Source organism: Pseudorasbora parva, chromosome 14 (assembly GCF_024679245.1).
Source record: "Pseudorasbora parva isolate DD20220531a chromosome 14, ASM2467924v1, whole genome shotgun sequence".
Lineage (NCBI taxonomy): Eukaryota > Metazoa > Chordata > Actinopteri > Cypriniformes > Gobionidae > Pseudorasbora > Pseudorasbora parva.
Window position 1 is genome coordinate 16,966,771 of NC_090185.1, and position 15,646 is coordinate 16,982,416.

General features: G+C 34.9%; 1 protein-coding gene across 4 annotated transcripts in view; it reads right to left on the reverse strand.

Moving 5' to 3' along the window:
• Positions 1-15,646, reverse strand: part of ptpn4b (protein tyrosine phosphatase non-receptor type 4b) — a 42,982-nt gene that overhangs the window by 16,558 nt on the left and 10,778 nt on the right. For 3 of the 4 annotated variants that reach the window (XM_067415670.1, XM_067415668.1, XM_067415671.1), the window contains exons 3-15: positions 12,890-12,997; positions 12,366-12,408; positions 12,210-12,288; positions 11,983-12,027; positions 11,839-11,891; positions 10,448-10,568; positions 10,135-10,222; positions 8,874-8,962; positions 8,689-8,752; positions 7,845-8,017; positions 6,379-6,447; positions 2,149-2,283; positions 1,891-2,049 (exon numbers count right to left, since the gene is read on the reverse strand). In XM_067415670.1, the coding sequence (XP_067271771.1) occupies positions 1,891-2,049; positions 2,149-2,283; positions 6,379-6,447; positions 7,845-8,017; positions 8,689-8,752; positions 8,874-8,962; positions 10,135-10,222; positions 10,448-10,568; positions 11,839-11,891; positions 11,983-12,027; positions 12,210-12,288; positions 12,366-12,408; positions 12,890-12,997 (1,226 nt within the window). The remainder of the gene's footprint in view (positions 1-1,890; positions 2,050-2,148; positions 2,284-6,378; positions 6,448-7,844; positions 8,018-8,688; positions 8,753-8,873; positions 8,963-10,134; positions 10,223-10,447; positions 10,569-11,838; positions 11,892-11,982; positions 12,028-12,209; positions 12,289-12,365; positions 12,409-12,889; positions 12,998-15,646) is intronic. The other variant, XM_067415669.1, reaches the window with a different exon arrangement.

Consider the following 15,646-nt stretch of genomic DNA (forward strand, 5'->3'; position numbering starts at 1 on the left):
AGAAGCACGCAAATGCAACTCGGCCGTCGTCATTATGGCCCCGCCCGCCGACTCTATACACGATGTGATTGGCCCGTCCAGATTATGAGGAATACAGCTCAAAAGGGTATTGAGAGTTCCTAGACGACACTTGCAGGCAGATTAAATTTGCTGCCGCTAGGGCGCATCTAGATTTCTAGGCTATATGACCACGTCAGGCTACAGAAAAACACAAATAACCAATTTCTACTTGACTGAATTGAGTGCTTTAAAGGTTTTCAGTCTGTATATATCTCTTCACATCTCAAAAAAATGTGTTTTGTTGTTTCATGACCCTTTAAAAATATCTAACAAAAACAATCTAGCAATGATGTCATTGTCCTATTTGCATACTAAATTTTGATTAGTCCTTTGTTCCATTCATTTGCATACTTAGGATTAGGCTGTTGTATTTGGAATTTGTCAATCACATTTCAACCTGCAAGTACAGGCATTTGCTTTCATATTCTTTGACGTCAAAAAAAGAGTGATAAGCTTGACTCATCTTTATGTAGAACATGAAAACTCCACATCAAAAGTGGCAATTACACACACAAATGAATCAAAGGTGTACTGGACAGCCTTGACTGGGAAATTCTGACATTGTGAAATGAGATTGGTGGCATGATCTGAGAAAGGAAATGCGTGTTGCGCGTGGCCACAGCTCTTTCCAATGGAAAAAAAAAATGCTTGTTTCAATCAGTCCTGCCACCTTAACACACTGAACTGTACCCTAATCAGCGCTCAAAACAATTTCCCCCAGCTCAAAAGCTTGCCTTTTCTCAGACTGAGAAGTGTGTGAAAACAGCGTTCAACCAACGTGTCGTTTTAGTCAGAGGTATGCGGTCACGCGATATTAAACCTCAGGTTGCCAGCGAGAGTGCGCGTGTCTATGGTGCAGTGCTAAAATAAGAACAACATTTCACAGCGGAAACTTTGATGATTCAAAGTGTGTCAGTCCAGCCCTTGTGTGCTGAAAACGCCTCATTAAGCAGATCAAAATCGAGAGTCGTGTAATCTTTGAATATGAATATTAAAATTGTCCAACTGCACACAATATCACTAAAGGGGAAATGGATATAGAGCTTTAACAGGACACACACACACACAAGCAAACATAACGTGCTTGCCAAACACAGGCAGGTTTTAGCATCATAACATTTCACCTATAAGCTGTACTGGAGGAAACAATCATGTGGTTTATCGTCACAATAGCCTGAAACACACAGCCAAACACCATGACAGACAATAAATGCCAATAAACTCAATATGCAAAGATGATAAAACAAAATTATGGTTAAAAATCATTTTAGATAACTGAAAGTTTGTGATAAAGAGATTTAACAGAGCATGTCTTATTTAAAAATTATTATGCATAAACTATAAAAGTACACATTAAATGGAACGCAAGTTTACACAAACATGTTATTACGAATGATCAGCACAATGTTAGGGTCCAAAAAAATTGATAATGAAAACCATCAAATATGAAAGTAAATACCAACTGTTTCCTAACCGTTGTTGCACAAATTGTAGTGTACATTTAAATTTGTCCTACTTTCAGTTTTACACATTGTGCAAGAACGTGCGTTTAAAAAAACACTTTCAAAAATAAGTCAGACATTTTTAATAAGTGAATAATTGAAACAAAATGTACAAATTATTCTAAAGTTGCTAGTAGCACTACCTACTAAAAAAGTTTGTTTTATATTTTACTGTAAGAATGTTCTTCTTTCAAAATATTACTATGTCACGGAACATGAATTGTGACTGTCCCTTTCCTGAGACATTAATGAGTATTAAAATTTTAATTTATATTGTTTGATGACTTGGATGATTGGGCGTGCGCAAGACAAAAAGCTAGAAACTCACGGTGTCGAGTCGAGGCTGATGCTGTTGGCCTGTGTGGAGGATGCAGACTTGTGATTGGTGAACGTCTGGCATGGCGAGTCATCGATCACGTGATCGACTAGGTGACCGATGGAGGATGGCCTGACCCGCGCACCCTCTGTGGTAAACACGGAGTTACTGCTGAGGAAAGAAACTCATTAAAAACTCAAACTGTGTAGGCGAGCGCTAACCCACAGGTTGGATGAGCCTGCATATGTGGCAAAGTTTATATGAACTCACTGATCTGGCGAGTCCGGCGGAGAACGGTTCGGCAGACTCTGAGTCTCGAGTCGGTCGTCCGAGAGGGAATTCCTGCTGACGGTCTCCCAGTCCAAACCGCTCATCAGTCTCCTAACCAGAGGCTTGCTTGGTGACCTGGAAACACATTAGATTCACAAAAGATCATTTATAATGTAACAACCTGCTCCATCAACCAGAACGACAAGAAACATTGTATAGTTAAGTTTCCAATGTAAAAAACGTACATAAAAACATCATGGCACATTTAACATATATACACCGATCAGGTATATCACATATATTCATTGACACGTAAAGTGAATAACACAGGTTATCTCTTCATCACAGCACCTGCTAGTGGGTGGGCTATATTAGGCAGCAAGTGAACATTTTGTCCTCAAAGTTAATGTGTTAGAAACAGGAATAATGCAGGCGTAAGCATTTGAGTGAGTTTGACACGGGCCAAATTGTGATGGCTAGACGACTGGGTCAGAGCATCTCCAAAACTGCAGCTCTTGAGATAAACAGTATCTATCAAAAGTGGTCCAAGGAAGGAACAGTGGTGAACTGGCGACAGGGTCATGGGCGGCCCAGGCTCATTGATGCACGTGGGGAGCGAAGGCTGTCCCGTGTGGTCCGATCAAACAGACGAGCTACTGTAGCTCAGATTGCTCAAGAAGTTAATACTGGTAGAAGTGACAGATGAAGTGAATAACACTGGTTATCTCTTCATCACGGCACATGTTATTGGGTGGGATAAATTAGGCAGCAAGTGAACATTTTGTCCTCAAAGTTGATGTGTTAGAAGCAGTAAAAATTTGCAAGTGTAAGGATTTAAGCGAGTTTGACAAGGGACAAATTGTGATGGCTACACGACTGGGTCAGAGCATCTCCAAAAGTGCAGCTCTTGTGGGGTGTTCCCAGTCTGCAGTGGTCAGTATCTATCAAAAGTGCTCCAAGGAGGAACAGTGGTGAACTGGCGACAGGGTCATGGGCGGCCAAGGCTCATTGATGCACATGGAGAGCAAAGGCTGGCCCATGTGGTCCAATTAAACAGACGTGCTACTGTAGCTCAAATTGAAGATAGAAAGCAGGGTAATGCTCCTGCCACAAAGCAAAAATGGTTCAGGAATGGTTTGAGGAGCACGAATTTGAGGTGTTGATTTCCTTCAAATTCCCCAGATCTCAATCCAGTTCAGCATCAGTGGGATGTGCTGAACAAATAAGTCTGATCCATGGAGGCCCACCTTGCAACTTACAGGACTTAAAAGATCTGCTGCTAACATCTTGGTGCCAGATACCACAGCACACCTTTAGGGGTCTAATGGAGTCCATGCCTCGACAGGACTGTTTTGGCAGCAACACAATATTAGGAAGGTGGTCAAAATGTTAAGCCTAAAAATTGTATATAAAACATACATTATATAACTCTATAGTTATATTACAATTTTTTTGTCAGTGAAACAGAAGTTTACAAACAGAAGTTTACATTCTTTCCTGTCACCTTTGGTTTGTATGCAGTGCACACTTAAAAAAAAAAAAAAAAAAACTTTGTTACTGTCAACTTTAGGAACATCAAGAAAAATATGAACTTCAACGTTATTTAAAGTATGCAAACCAACAAGATAAATGTTATACATTCTGAAGTTTTTTTTTATTTTACAAAAGCTTTAAAAGTACAAAAACAAACAAAGCGTTTCCTGTTGTAATGTTCATTACTTCGGAAAACCATAAACATTTTCTAACACAGTGCCTTAAAATTTAATTTTTGCGCAATTTTGCGACATTTAAATAAACCAACGTGGCACATTTTTCACATTACTATGTTTTTTTCAACAAAAACATCAGAAAAGGGTTACAAGCAACACACCAACACTATTTTACAAACGCTCTTTCCTGTCAAGATGTTTGTACATGTGCTACTTCTAAAAACCTATCAAACTATAAATATCAATCTTTTTTTTATTTTACTTTTTCTACTAAAACATACAAAAATGTGATTACACAGAAGCTAGTTAAAAAGAAAATGTTCTTTAACCGTTTACTGTTTTTTCCCCCAACAAAAATATCAGAAAAATATGACAAGCAATACACCAACATTAGTTTAAAAAAATAACAGCCTTTGATGTTCCGCCGTTCGTACACATGCTTATAGAAACCACAAATATCTGCTAATCTTTAGACTGAGACGTTCCTCAAAAGCACTATAATCATATACTTTATCGGGAACAGGTCGGTGTATACAAAAAGAAATACCTCCTTGAAGTATGATGAAACATAAACCGTAGTTTAATTCTCAGCCTCAGCATCTTTGAACGTACGCTGCTCTCGAAACAAATGTCGGAGTGTGTTTTCACAAACATGTGCATGACATGAGCACGCCCTTCACAGCCGTGTGCTACACAGCCCTGCTTATACTTCCTGTGTTTGGGTGTCGTTCTGAGAACATCTGACCACATGCCGACGAACACACACTGACACACAACCCCAAAGGGATCAAAATGGGTGGGATGCAGTACACCCAAACACACATACACAAACAAATTGGCACATACTATTAAATAGACTTGGCTGCATCACATTTTCATGTTTCGAAAACTGCAGACGTTTTCATCACGTTATACGGTAGGATACAACGGGACTAAAGGCACACCTTATGAAAAATGTGCTTTTCATTACTCCAGTAATATATGATTGCAGAAAATATACATTTGTATTGAAGATTGATGGCACAACAGATTTTTTAGTGAAAATAAATCGTGTTTTTGTTGTTTTGTTCAAAAATCAAATACATGTATGAGGTGCAAAGGTGGGCCTTTTACCCCACACACAGAGTAATATGTTTTTAATAATGTTTGAGTTAAAACTTGTTCAAAATAATCACATTAGTAAAGTTTGCACTTTTAATCGATAAATAAAATACAGTTTTGTTCAATAAATATACTGTCATTAAAATGGTAATAAATAAAAATAAAGAAGCTAAATTATTTTAAAAAGTAAAGAATCTGAAAGCATTAAAGGAGATCCCATAAACATTTTTATATAGGTTTATAGTAGTAACAATAAATTATAATGTCATATTTTTCAATATGGAGGACACCCAACCTAATATATGATATTTACCATCTGAATCTAAACATATGCCAACAAATGGAAAAGTCAGTCAACTATGTATCATCATTTATTACCATAGTTTTACATATTCTTCCGTTATTGAAAAACTATTGCTTTAATTACCTTGAACAAAACTGAAAATCTTTAAAGGGATAGTTCACTTTAAAATGTAAATTCTGTCATCCTTTACTCACCCTCAAGTTGTTTCAAACCTGTATGAATTTCTTTCTTCAGCTGAACACAAGGGAAGATATTTTGAAGAATGTCAGTAACCAAACAGTTAACTGGAGCCATTGACTTCCATAGTATTTATTTTTTCCTACTATGGAAGTCAATGGCTCCAGTTAACTGTTTGGTTACTGACATTCTTCAAAATATCTTCCCTTGTGTTCAGCTGAAGAAAGAAATTCATACAGGTTTAAAACAACTTGAGGCTGAGTAAAGGATGACAGAATTTACATTTTAAAGTGAACTATCCCTTTAAAGGGATAGTTCACCCAAAAATGTTAATTATTATCTCATGATTTACTCCCCCTCAAGCCATCCTAGGTGTATATACATTCTTATTTTAGACAAATACAATCAGAGTTAAATGAAAAATGTCCTGGCTAATCCAAACTTTATAATGGCAGTGAATGGCAGCACAAAATTTGAAGCCCCAAAAAAGCATATCTATCCATTATAAAAGTACTCCACACAGCTCCAGGGGGTTAATAAAGACCTTTTGAAGTGAATCATTGGGTTTGTGTAATAAAATATCCATATTTAAAACTTAAAATATCTAGTTTACGGTGGACTGCCTTCCATATTCCACTGGTGCAGAAAAAAATAACACCTCTCACAGCTACATAACCAGTTACTGGTGTATTACACACCATTTAAGTTTTTTTGTTGTAAATATGGAACGCGCTCCTCCGGAAGCTAGCTATTTTACTTTATAACGTGATAAATATGGATATTTGTCATACAGTCATACTAAAATAAGTGTTGCCGTGAACAAACACAATGGTTGGGTATTACTACCTCATAACTTTTTACCTTCAAAAACTCGACTTATGTAACGCATATTATTTGCACAGTGCTCCCCTCCCCATTGGTTAATAAAAAACATGTTACCGTGCAAAAACTCTGTTCTTGATGCCTCTTTCCTTTCCGTACTGAACAGACTGCGCCTCTGTCCTTCCACTGCAAAAAGGGAAGAACATCGTGTCACTGCAAACTCTCAAAACTACATTTGTGCAAAAATCAAGAGATACAACAGATGCCAAAATGACTTACAGCTGGGAACTCACAACCAATATTTTTCTAATAAGGGTAGGCAATATGAAATACATAAAACTTTTATTTTTATTTTTTTGTGATTTACTCACCCTAAAGCTATCCTATATGACTTTCTTCTTTCATCAAAGACAGATTTATATTAATAAATATCCTGACGTTCCCCAGCTTTATAATGGTAGTGAATGGCGATAGTGAAAAAAAAGCACGTCCATCCATCATAAAAGTAATCCATACGACTCCATAAAGGCCTTCTGAAGCAAAATGATGCGTTTATGTAAGAAAAATATCCATATTTAAAACTTTATAAACTAAAATAACTAGCGGCCGGCAGACGGCCTACACACAAGTCGACTTATGCCAAAAGAGTAAAGGATGTGCGAGTCGCGTAAGCTTTGACGCCTCTCGCAATTTAAACAAATAGGGCTGGGCAACAAACTCCTTTTCTCTTATATCGAAATCCTCCAACATTTCTCTTTAAATATTCTCAATTTAGACTTTGAATTCATGACCGGTGTTTTGTTCAGGTTAATACGTCATGTGTTGGGTCAGGGGTTACGCTTTCACCATTAATTGATGCCTATAGAACTGACAGAAGCTAGTATTTTTAGTTTATAAAGTTTTAAATATGGGTATTTTTCTTACACAAACACATCGCTTCGCTTCAGAAGGCCTTTATTAACCAATCGGAGCCGTGTGGAGTACTTTTATGATGGATGGATGCACTTTTTTGGGACTTCTCGACCCCCATTCACTGCCATTATAAAGCTTGGATTAGCCAGGACATTTTTTATTACCGTATATCTCAGATTGCACTTGTCTGAAAAAAAGTCATATACACCTAGGATGGCTTGAGGGTGAGTACCTCATGGGGTAACTTTCATTTTTTGGAGTCAGAAAAATAATCTTGTTTTACCTTTGATTTAAGTTTATTTTTAGCAGAATTATTTTTGATATTTTAAGCATAAACTCACTTAATTTGGATAATAAGACTTAGAGCCAGATTTAGGAAACAAGAAAAAATAATGTGAGTGCGCAATCCCATAAAAGCGCCGATGGGAGTGAACAATTCTGCGCGTGATCTCCTGACGTCGAGCAAATTAAAGAACACAGACCCAGCCGGACCACTTCCATAATGACCAACGCAATCCGCTGCTCTTAATATTTGAACTAATTTTGCCTTACAAATCAGATGAATCTTGCTTTAATTAGATATTGGTAATGGAAAACAAGACAAAAGTATCGAGGAAGGATTTATTTTAGTTTTGCATAAATTTGACAAACTCTTCTTGTAACGTTCTCACCAGTAGCGGAACTTGGATCCGAGGGTGAAGTACTGCAGGAAGAGGTTCCTCTCAGGAGGAACGGGCCGCTCCAGTCTGAAGAATGTGTGATTCTCCACGCAGGCCTTCCATAAGTTCTTACAAGCTCTGTAGCTCATCATGTTAAAACCCAATAAAGACTCTCTGTTCTCAGTCTATGACACATAGAAAGAAAAATGATAGAGAAGAAAGCAAGTGATCAATTTTAGCATGTAACAATTTCAGTAGTTCGTACCAATAGCAAAAAAGCGTCGCAAATAAAATCAGTTTTCACTACTACAGACAGTGCAGGGTAGTAATTACATAATCAGATTCCAAAAATGCAGTACTTGTAATCAGATTAGATTACATTTTAGAATACAGTTACATTTTTGTCGATTACATGATTTCACTTATATATGTTTGGGAAACCCTGAAGTAATGTAATTTGTAATGCAATTCATGTTGTTGATGCAAAGAATGGAATAAAATTTGTCTTTTATATTAACATTGTAGAAGATAATCCTATTCAAATCAATGTGATAAACGAAATAGGTCAAAAGTAACCTAAATGTAATCTAAAGGTTACCTAAAATGTGTAATGTAACTGACTGTTACTAACGATAATTTTCATCATGTAATTTGTGATCAGTAACAAATTACAATTTGCAAGTAATCTAATTACTAGCACTGACTACAGCAAAAGTTCAAATTAAAATAGTTAAACTGAAACAATGACATGTAGTTTTGTAGCATTTTCAATTTAAACATCAAGTAATAATTCATGTAAGTAGGTATACAGTAATAATCGATTAAATGCAACAAAAAAGTCTAAAGAAATACATACCAGTTCTTTTCTTAGTTGTATAAAAAACTGTTTAGATTTAAAAGATATTTTTACAATTTTCAACCTGAAACACAAGAGAAAGAGCGGGGCATAAAAAATGTTTCCAATGAGAATTGGCAATTTTTCAAACTACATTTCGCGTTTATTTGAATGAAATTCCCACTTACAGCTAAAACGACACTTACCATGGAAAGTGGTTGACTCGTACCCTGTCTTTATAGACGGAGATGCCGGCAGACAAAACTCCAATGTAAATCTCTGCGTTACAGTGGTCCTGAAATCATGAAGAGTAGGAAACCATAAGGATGCAGTTTCCACGGCAACATCAAAACCATTTTGTTTTAAAGAGTGCTTAGACTTTTGGTTTGCTTAAGAAGGGATCCTAAATGTATTGGCGACCATTTTGCTATTAGCCAATAATGACAGATGGAGAGAACAGTTAAAGCGAACAACAGATCAAATGAATGACAGAACAATATATTGAGTTTTGGCCAAAATCATTGACTGAAACGGTGATGCTGAACTATGAATAACTCTAGAGAGGAGCATTTTGCTAAAAATATGCATTGTCTTAAAAGTTATTGTCTTAAAAGGATAGTTCACCCAAATATTCTGTCCTCATTTATTCACCCTTACGTTGTTCCAAACCTGTATGAATGTTACAAACAATCTTCCAAATATCTTCCTTTGTGTTCAGCCGAAGAAAGAATTCTTGGTGGTTTGGAACAATTTGAGAGTGAGAAAATGGGTGAACTATCCCTTTAATTGTTTAATAATTAATAAATCTGTCATAAAAACAAGTTATTACAGCCACTGTTTAAATGTTTATATTTCAACAACAATTTTGAGTAAAACAAAAAAATGATTATACAATTAATGAAAATATACAAAATATTTCCTTCAAACTGAAATGTGTATATATATATATATATATATATATAATTGGTTATTAAATAAAATGTGTGTTCGGTTTTTGTTTCTGGCTAAATTAGAAGTTTGATTTAGATTTTGTTTTAGAATTATTTTATATATATATATATATATATATATATATATATATATATATATATATATATATATATATATACAAATTTTATAAAAAATAAAATAAAAATACATATAGAAATACATACATCTCATAACATAAAATAATATAATATTATATATACAGTGCATTAGTACAATATATAGAATGACCGAATAAACAATAGAACGACCAAAAAAACAAACGGATGACAGAGCAAAATGACAGACAAAAAATTATAGCTGCATATATTCAGATTAGTAGGCAAAATTGCACAACTAAAAAACAAAACACAAAAAAAAAACCAAGGGTGCATCCCTAATTTTTTAGTGGCACCAGATATCATTCATGCCTCTAGTTTTTTTGCAGTACAAATGAAACAAGAGGGGCAGCCATTGGGGTAAGATGGGCCGATCACTCACCCGAGCATAGTGCAATTCCACGCCGTACAGCTCCAGCGTCCGCGCAGCATTCAAGTAGTTAAACTCGGACTGAGCTGGTGTGAGTCCACTGCGAGAGAGAGAGAAGAGAGACTCAATCTCAGAGATCCACAAACAATGAACCGCCTTGTTCCACAAATCTGCCAGTGTGTGTGTGTGTGTGTCTGTGTGTGTGTGTGTGTGTGTGTGTGTGTGTGTGTGTTCAGCTGTGACCCTTTGTTCCTCCGTCTCCACTGACACTCAGTTAAATATAAGAATCTTTAACACACTGGAGGATTTCATGGACATGTCTCACTTGTGCTCTTGGTGAAGTTTGGCGACCTCTTTCTCAAAGTCCTGCGGAGGGTTGGGAATGAAGCTGTACTCAGAGAGGTATCCAGGCAAATGTTCGGAATGACTGTAGTCCCCCAACTCAGCTGAAACACAAAACAGGCCAAGAAACCATGTGTGCATGTATGTCAATGTGAGGCACAATGTGTCTTTCACACAGTCAAAGAGCCAGGCTTCCAGTTTCCTCATTGAAGAAACTCTTTAAAGTCGACAAGATCAAAATCCACGCTTTACTTTTATTCCCAAACAACAACAAAAATTGGCTGATACTGATAAGTTGATCAATTTATCAAAAATAGTTGTGGGCAATAACCTAGTCAATTATAAATAATGAATAATATAATGAATAAAACAAAACAAAAAAACAAAAAACAAAGCAAAAATTTGCTAGTACATTTATATCAACATTATTCAAGCTATAAACAATTTTGTACAATTCTCCAAACAAAAACCAACAACAAAACTAAATGTGCCAGTACATTTAAGCGAACATTATAATTTTAAGCATTAAAACTATTTTCTCGACAAAAATAAACTATATTTGCAAGTTAATCTTAACATTATAATTTAAAGCAATAATATTGTACAATTTTCTCGACATATACATTTGAAAGTATATAAACCTCAATATTATTATTTGAAGAATTAAATAATTTTGACAAAATTAAACTAAATTTGCACGTACATTCATCTCAAATTTGAAGATATTTACGTTAAGTCAGCACAATCAAAAACAGGACAAATCTAAATGTAAAATAGCTCAAATATAAAAAAAATGTACCCTTAAAAGAAAGTGAATATAAAACCACTATTAAAAACAGCAAACTTATGTGATTTCTATACGATAAAAGAATCAAATATGAACACAGAGTGCGATGACTGGCTTCTAAAAAAGATTGTTAATCATGTAATAAATCAGCACATTTTTCAGCTTTATTACTGGAAATGGGTCAGACAAGAGACAGGAAAGAGGCAAAAGGCAGATCATGAACTATTTGGCAAACCGTAGAGCCTTTGTGCATCCTGTGCGGACGGTTATATCACCAGCCAACAAAACCACAGGCCAGAGAGTCTGCATCAGTTCCTCAAAATTTGCTTCATTAAAATTGACATTTATGGTAAATACTGATGAATAGCAAGCAACATACTTCGCACAATACCGGGACACAAAGATACAAAATACAGAAAAAAAGAAGACAAAAATACACCTCATTATAAGTAAAATGCCAGAAAGCATTTCAAATGAACTATCAAAAATTTAAAAATAGGTAAATGGCTGCTACCATGCTCTATAGATATTGGCACTGAGAAACCCATGTGACCACTAATTGTGCATAAATAATCTGTAATACTTACCCTGAACAGCATAAGAGGCCAGAACAACTGCAGTGTTTTGTGGACAAGGAAGCCTAGCAAAGAAACAAATAGAAAATATTACACGAGATTGACTTTGAGAAGGAAAATTATGAATTTTACACGTAGAACTTGAAGTGTCCTTACCTGCCACTCAGAATATCCTGCTTCAGTTGCAAAAAGTACAAATACCTAAGATATAAAATAAATACAACTCTCACACACAAAACACTGTTTAATACATAACATGCTTTCAATTAAAATAAAATATGTTGTTTTTACTATGTGCACAGATTTAATTTATATGATTTACGCTTTATTTTACTTGTCATGTGCGTAGGAGTTATTAGTTAGTAGAAAAAGCTAAACTGTACCGTGTATACTCTTCCTGTAATTTTCCAGGGTCACTCACAAAAAACTTCACCCTGAACCTCAGATAATGTGGGGATGGCCCTGAAAAAAAAAGACATTTTACTGATACTTCAGACAAATAAATACTTTGTAAAAAGCAAAAACAAAAAAATACCTACTCTTGAGCTGTTTTCTAACTGGTTTGTTTGGATCCAGCCACCTCTGAAACACACAGTCATAAAAAAATATAAAAATATAATGTGTTTTTAGGCCACTTTTTCATGATAATCACACAAACTCAGCCATGTGAAAGACAGCAAAACTGCGTGTCGATTCAAAAATAGACAACATCCAAACACAATGAATTCACCTCGCTTTACTAGGAGCAGAAACAGAGCAGCTTTTTAATGTGACCTGAGATTCAACTTTCCTGTTTGTGCAGACACTGTGTGTAGAAACCAGAAAAACTACCCAACTGCTTTGTATTCGCTATAAATAACAGACTAAAAATAAACAAGGTACATGGGATAATATTTTTACATCTTTCAGATCACTGTTATGCAAAAAAAAAAAAAAAAAAAAAATCACGATTTTTTTTGGTTCAATGCTTTATTTGCACTACATGATGGGCTGCTTCAATGAACAAGGATTTATGGGTGATCTGTTGCTGATAGTGACAGCTAAGTGAGAAGTGAGCATCTACCTGGCTGTCAGAAGAATCGTCTGCCAGTTGAAGTCCGAAATAGTCTTGCTCAGTTAGCTCCAAGTGTTTGTACACTACTTCCAACAAGATCCGCCCCTGATCTTGCTTCTAGAAGAGACAGAAAGTATGTTTTCATATAAAATAACAGATGTGCATTATATAAAAACAAAAGAACACACTAAAAACACTTTAAAAACAGTAAACAAAAAACCACACAAAAACAAAAGAAAAACCAAACGCCAAATTAAAACACAAACTAAAACCAAACAAATAAAAAACTAAAACAAACCACAAAACAAAAAACTAAATGCAACAAACAAAAACGCAAAAACAAACACCAAAATCAAAAACACACAACAAAACCAAACTAAAATAAAAAATAAATAAATAAAAAAAATCACCAAATCTAGCAAAAAACAATCAAAAACACAAAATAATAAACATTAAAACACACAACAAAACAAAACAAAACAAAACCCACAAAGCAAAAAAAACTAGGCAAAAAAAACAAAAAACACACAAAACAAAAACCAAGCACCAAATCAAAACACCAAATCAAAGAAAAAAAAACTATCAAAAACACAAAATAAAAATCCAAACATCAAAACACACAACAAAACAAAACCCAGATCAAAAGCACAAAATAAAAAACAAACCAAACACCAAATCAACACACATGAAACCAAACAAAAAGCAAAAAACACAACAAGTGCAACAAACAAAAATACAAAACACCCTAATCAAAACAAAACACACACACACACACACAAAAAATAATTTTTGCTGGAAAATGAATGATGTCTAAGACATTAAGTAATGTCTATTTTAATAACACAATACTTTACATTTTTATTTTTGGACCCGGCATGCAACACCATGTTTATTAGGTATGGTAATACAATGTTTCTGGACAAGTAGTGTTTTTAAAATGTATTATTCACATTAAAAAAAAGTAAATATCAGAATTAAAAATTTTGAAAAAACTATATTAAAAATAGCAAAAAAAAATCCAAAATAAAAAGCATACATGGTTGGAATCATGTGAGGGTGTGTAAATGACAGGACTTTTACAGGGCTTGGAAACTGTTCCTTTACTAAACATAGTGCAATAGTCATATATAGTATATTTAAAATAAAAAAAAAAAAGATATTATATATATATATATATATATATATATATATATATATATATATATATATATATATATATATATATATATATATATATATATATATATATATATATACCAATATATTTTATTGCCAAATGAAAACTTGAGACTTGAATTATTATCCTCTGAATCGGTTTTAATAGACAAACGTTTGCAAGCTAGCTTAACCCTTCAGCCCAGCAGATCTGCGTAGCATGTATGATCATGACAGCCATGGCCTCAGGACATGCTTCTTCCGAACCCAGGAATGTGAAGCATCTGCCTGAAACAGCCCCTCTGAGCTCCACGCGGTAAAACCAACCCGAGCCGCCACATCGCTTAACTCCAGTCAGCCTCTATTGTACCTCATAGACGGCTGGGCTTCCTGTGGTGATTCTTACCGACCTGCCATTTAGCAGACATTTTTCATCCAAACCAATTTATTGCACACTAACGGCAGCGCTGCAGCTCAGGAGAGAAATGCTGATACAGCGAAACTGAAACAACTAACTGCGGTTTCTAGGCCACCTCTACCTGGGATTGAACTTGCGACCTCTGGAAGATCATTGATCCACACAACTCTAGAACATGTGCTCACTTTTAAAGGAACAGTTCACTCAGAAGTAAACGTTCTGCCATCATTTACACACACCCCCACATCACTGCAAACATCTTTCTTCTGTGGAAGACAAATGAAGATACTTTGTAAAATGTTCAAGTTTTTAATAGGAAAAATGACTTCAATTTCTGGCTATTTTTTACACAAAGAATTTGTATGACTTTTGGAACACTTGAAATCATATGGACAACTTTTTAGGCATTTTTGGAGCTTCATTTATTCAACATTTAGATTAGTTATGTGGAAAAGAGTAGCTTAGACATTTAGCAAATTATCTTAATTTGTGTTCCACAGAAGAAAGAATAATACACATAATAAAAAAATTGAGGGGGAAAGTGTGCTTGAGAGATTTTCTGTGAAACAAAGGGATGCATGATATATTGGCAACCATATCAGTATCAGGCGAATACATGTTCATTTGTAACGTCATCACATGGTTTAATTAAAGTCATTTCATTATTATCTGTGTGGAGGCTATTACTTTTTATTTAACCACAGCACATTATTTAAAAAAAAAAATGTATAAGGCAAGTTGGCCACTGGATTTATTTATTCTTATTTATTTATTTAGGTTTGATTTATGTTGAAGAAGTGCTTGGGACATGGCTTTATGCAAGATACTTTTGTTTTATAAATTTAGATTTATCGGGCAATATATCAGTTAACAGCTTTCAAATATAAAGAATTCCTATTTAATTCAAGGTTTTCAAGAACTGTAGGGTTCCTTTAAGTCTGTTTGTTTTCTTCTGAACCCTTAAAGACATTTCTGTAGGCATTTAGAATCTTCTCAACATCCAAACAAATCCTTAAAACAGAAGACGAAGAGATAGAGACGTTGAGATATCCAGAACTGTATTAAGACAAAACTGAACAATTTTGAACTTGCGACTGAATTCAGAAATCTTGGTTTACTGACAAAATCTCAAAATAAAAAGGTGCATTAGTGCCTGCCCACTTTTTTAGTATGTTTTCCATTCATTAAAAACC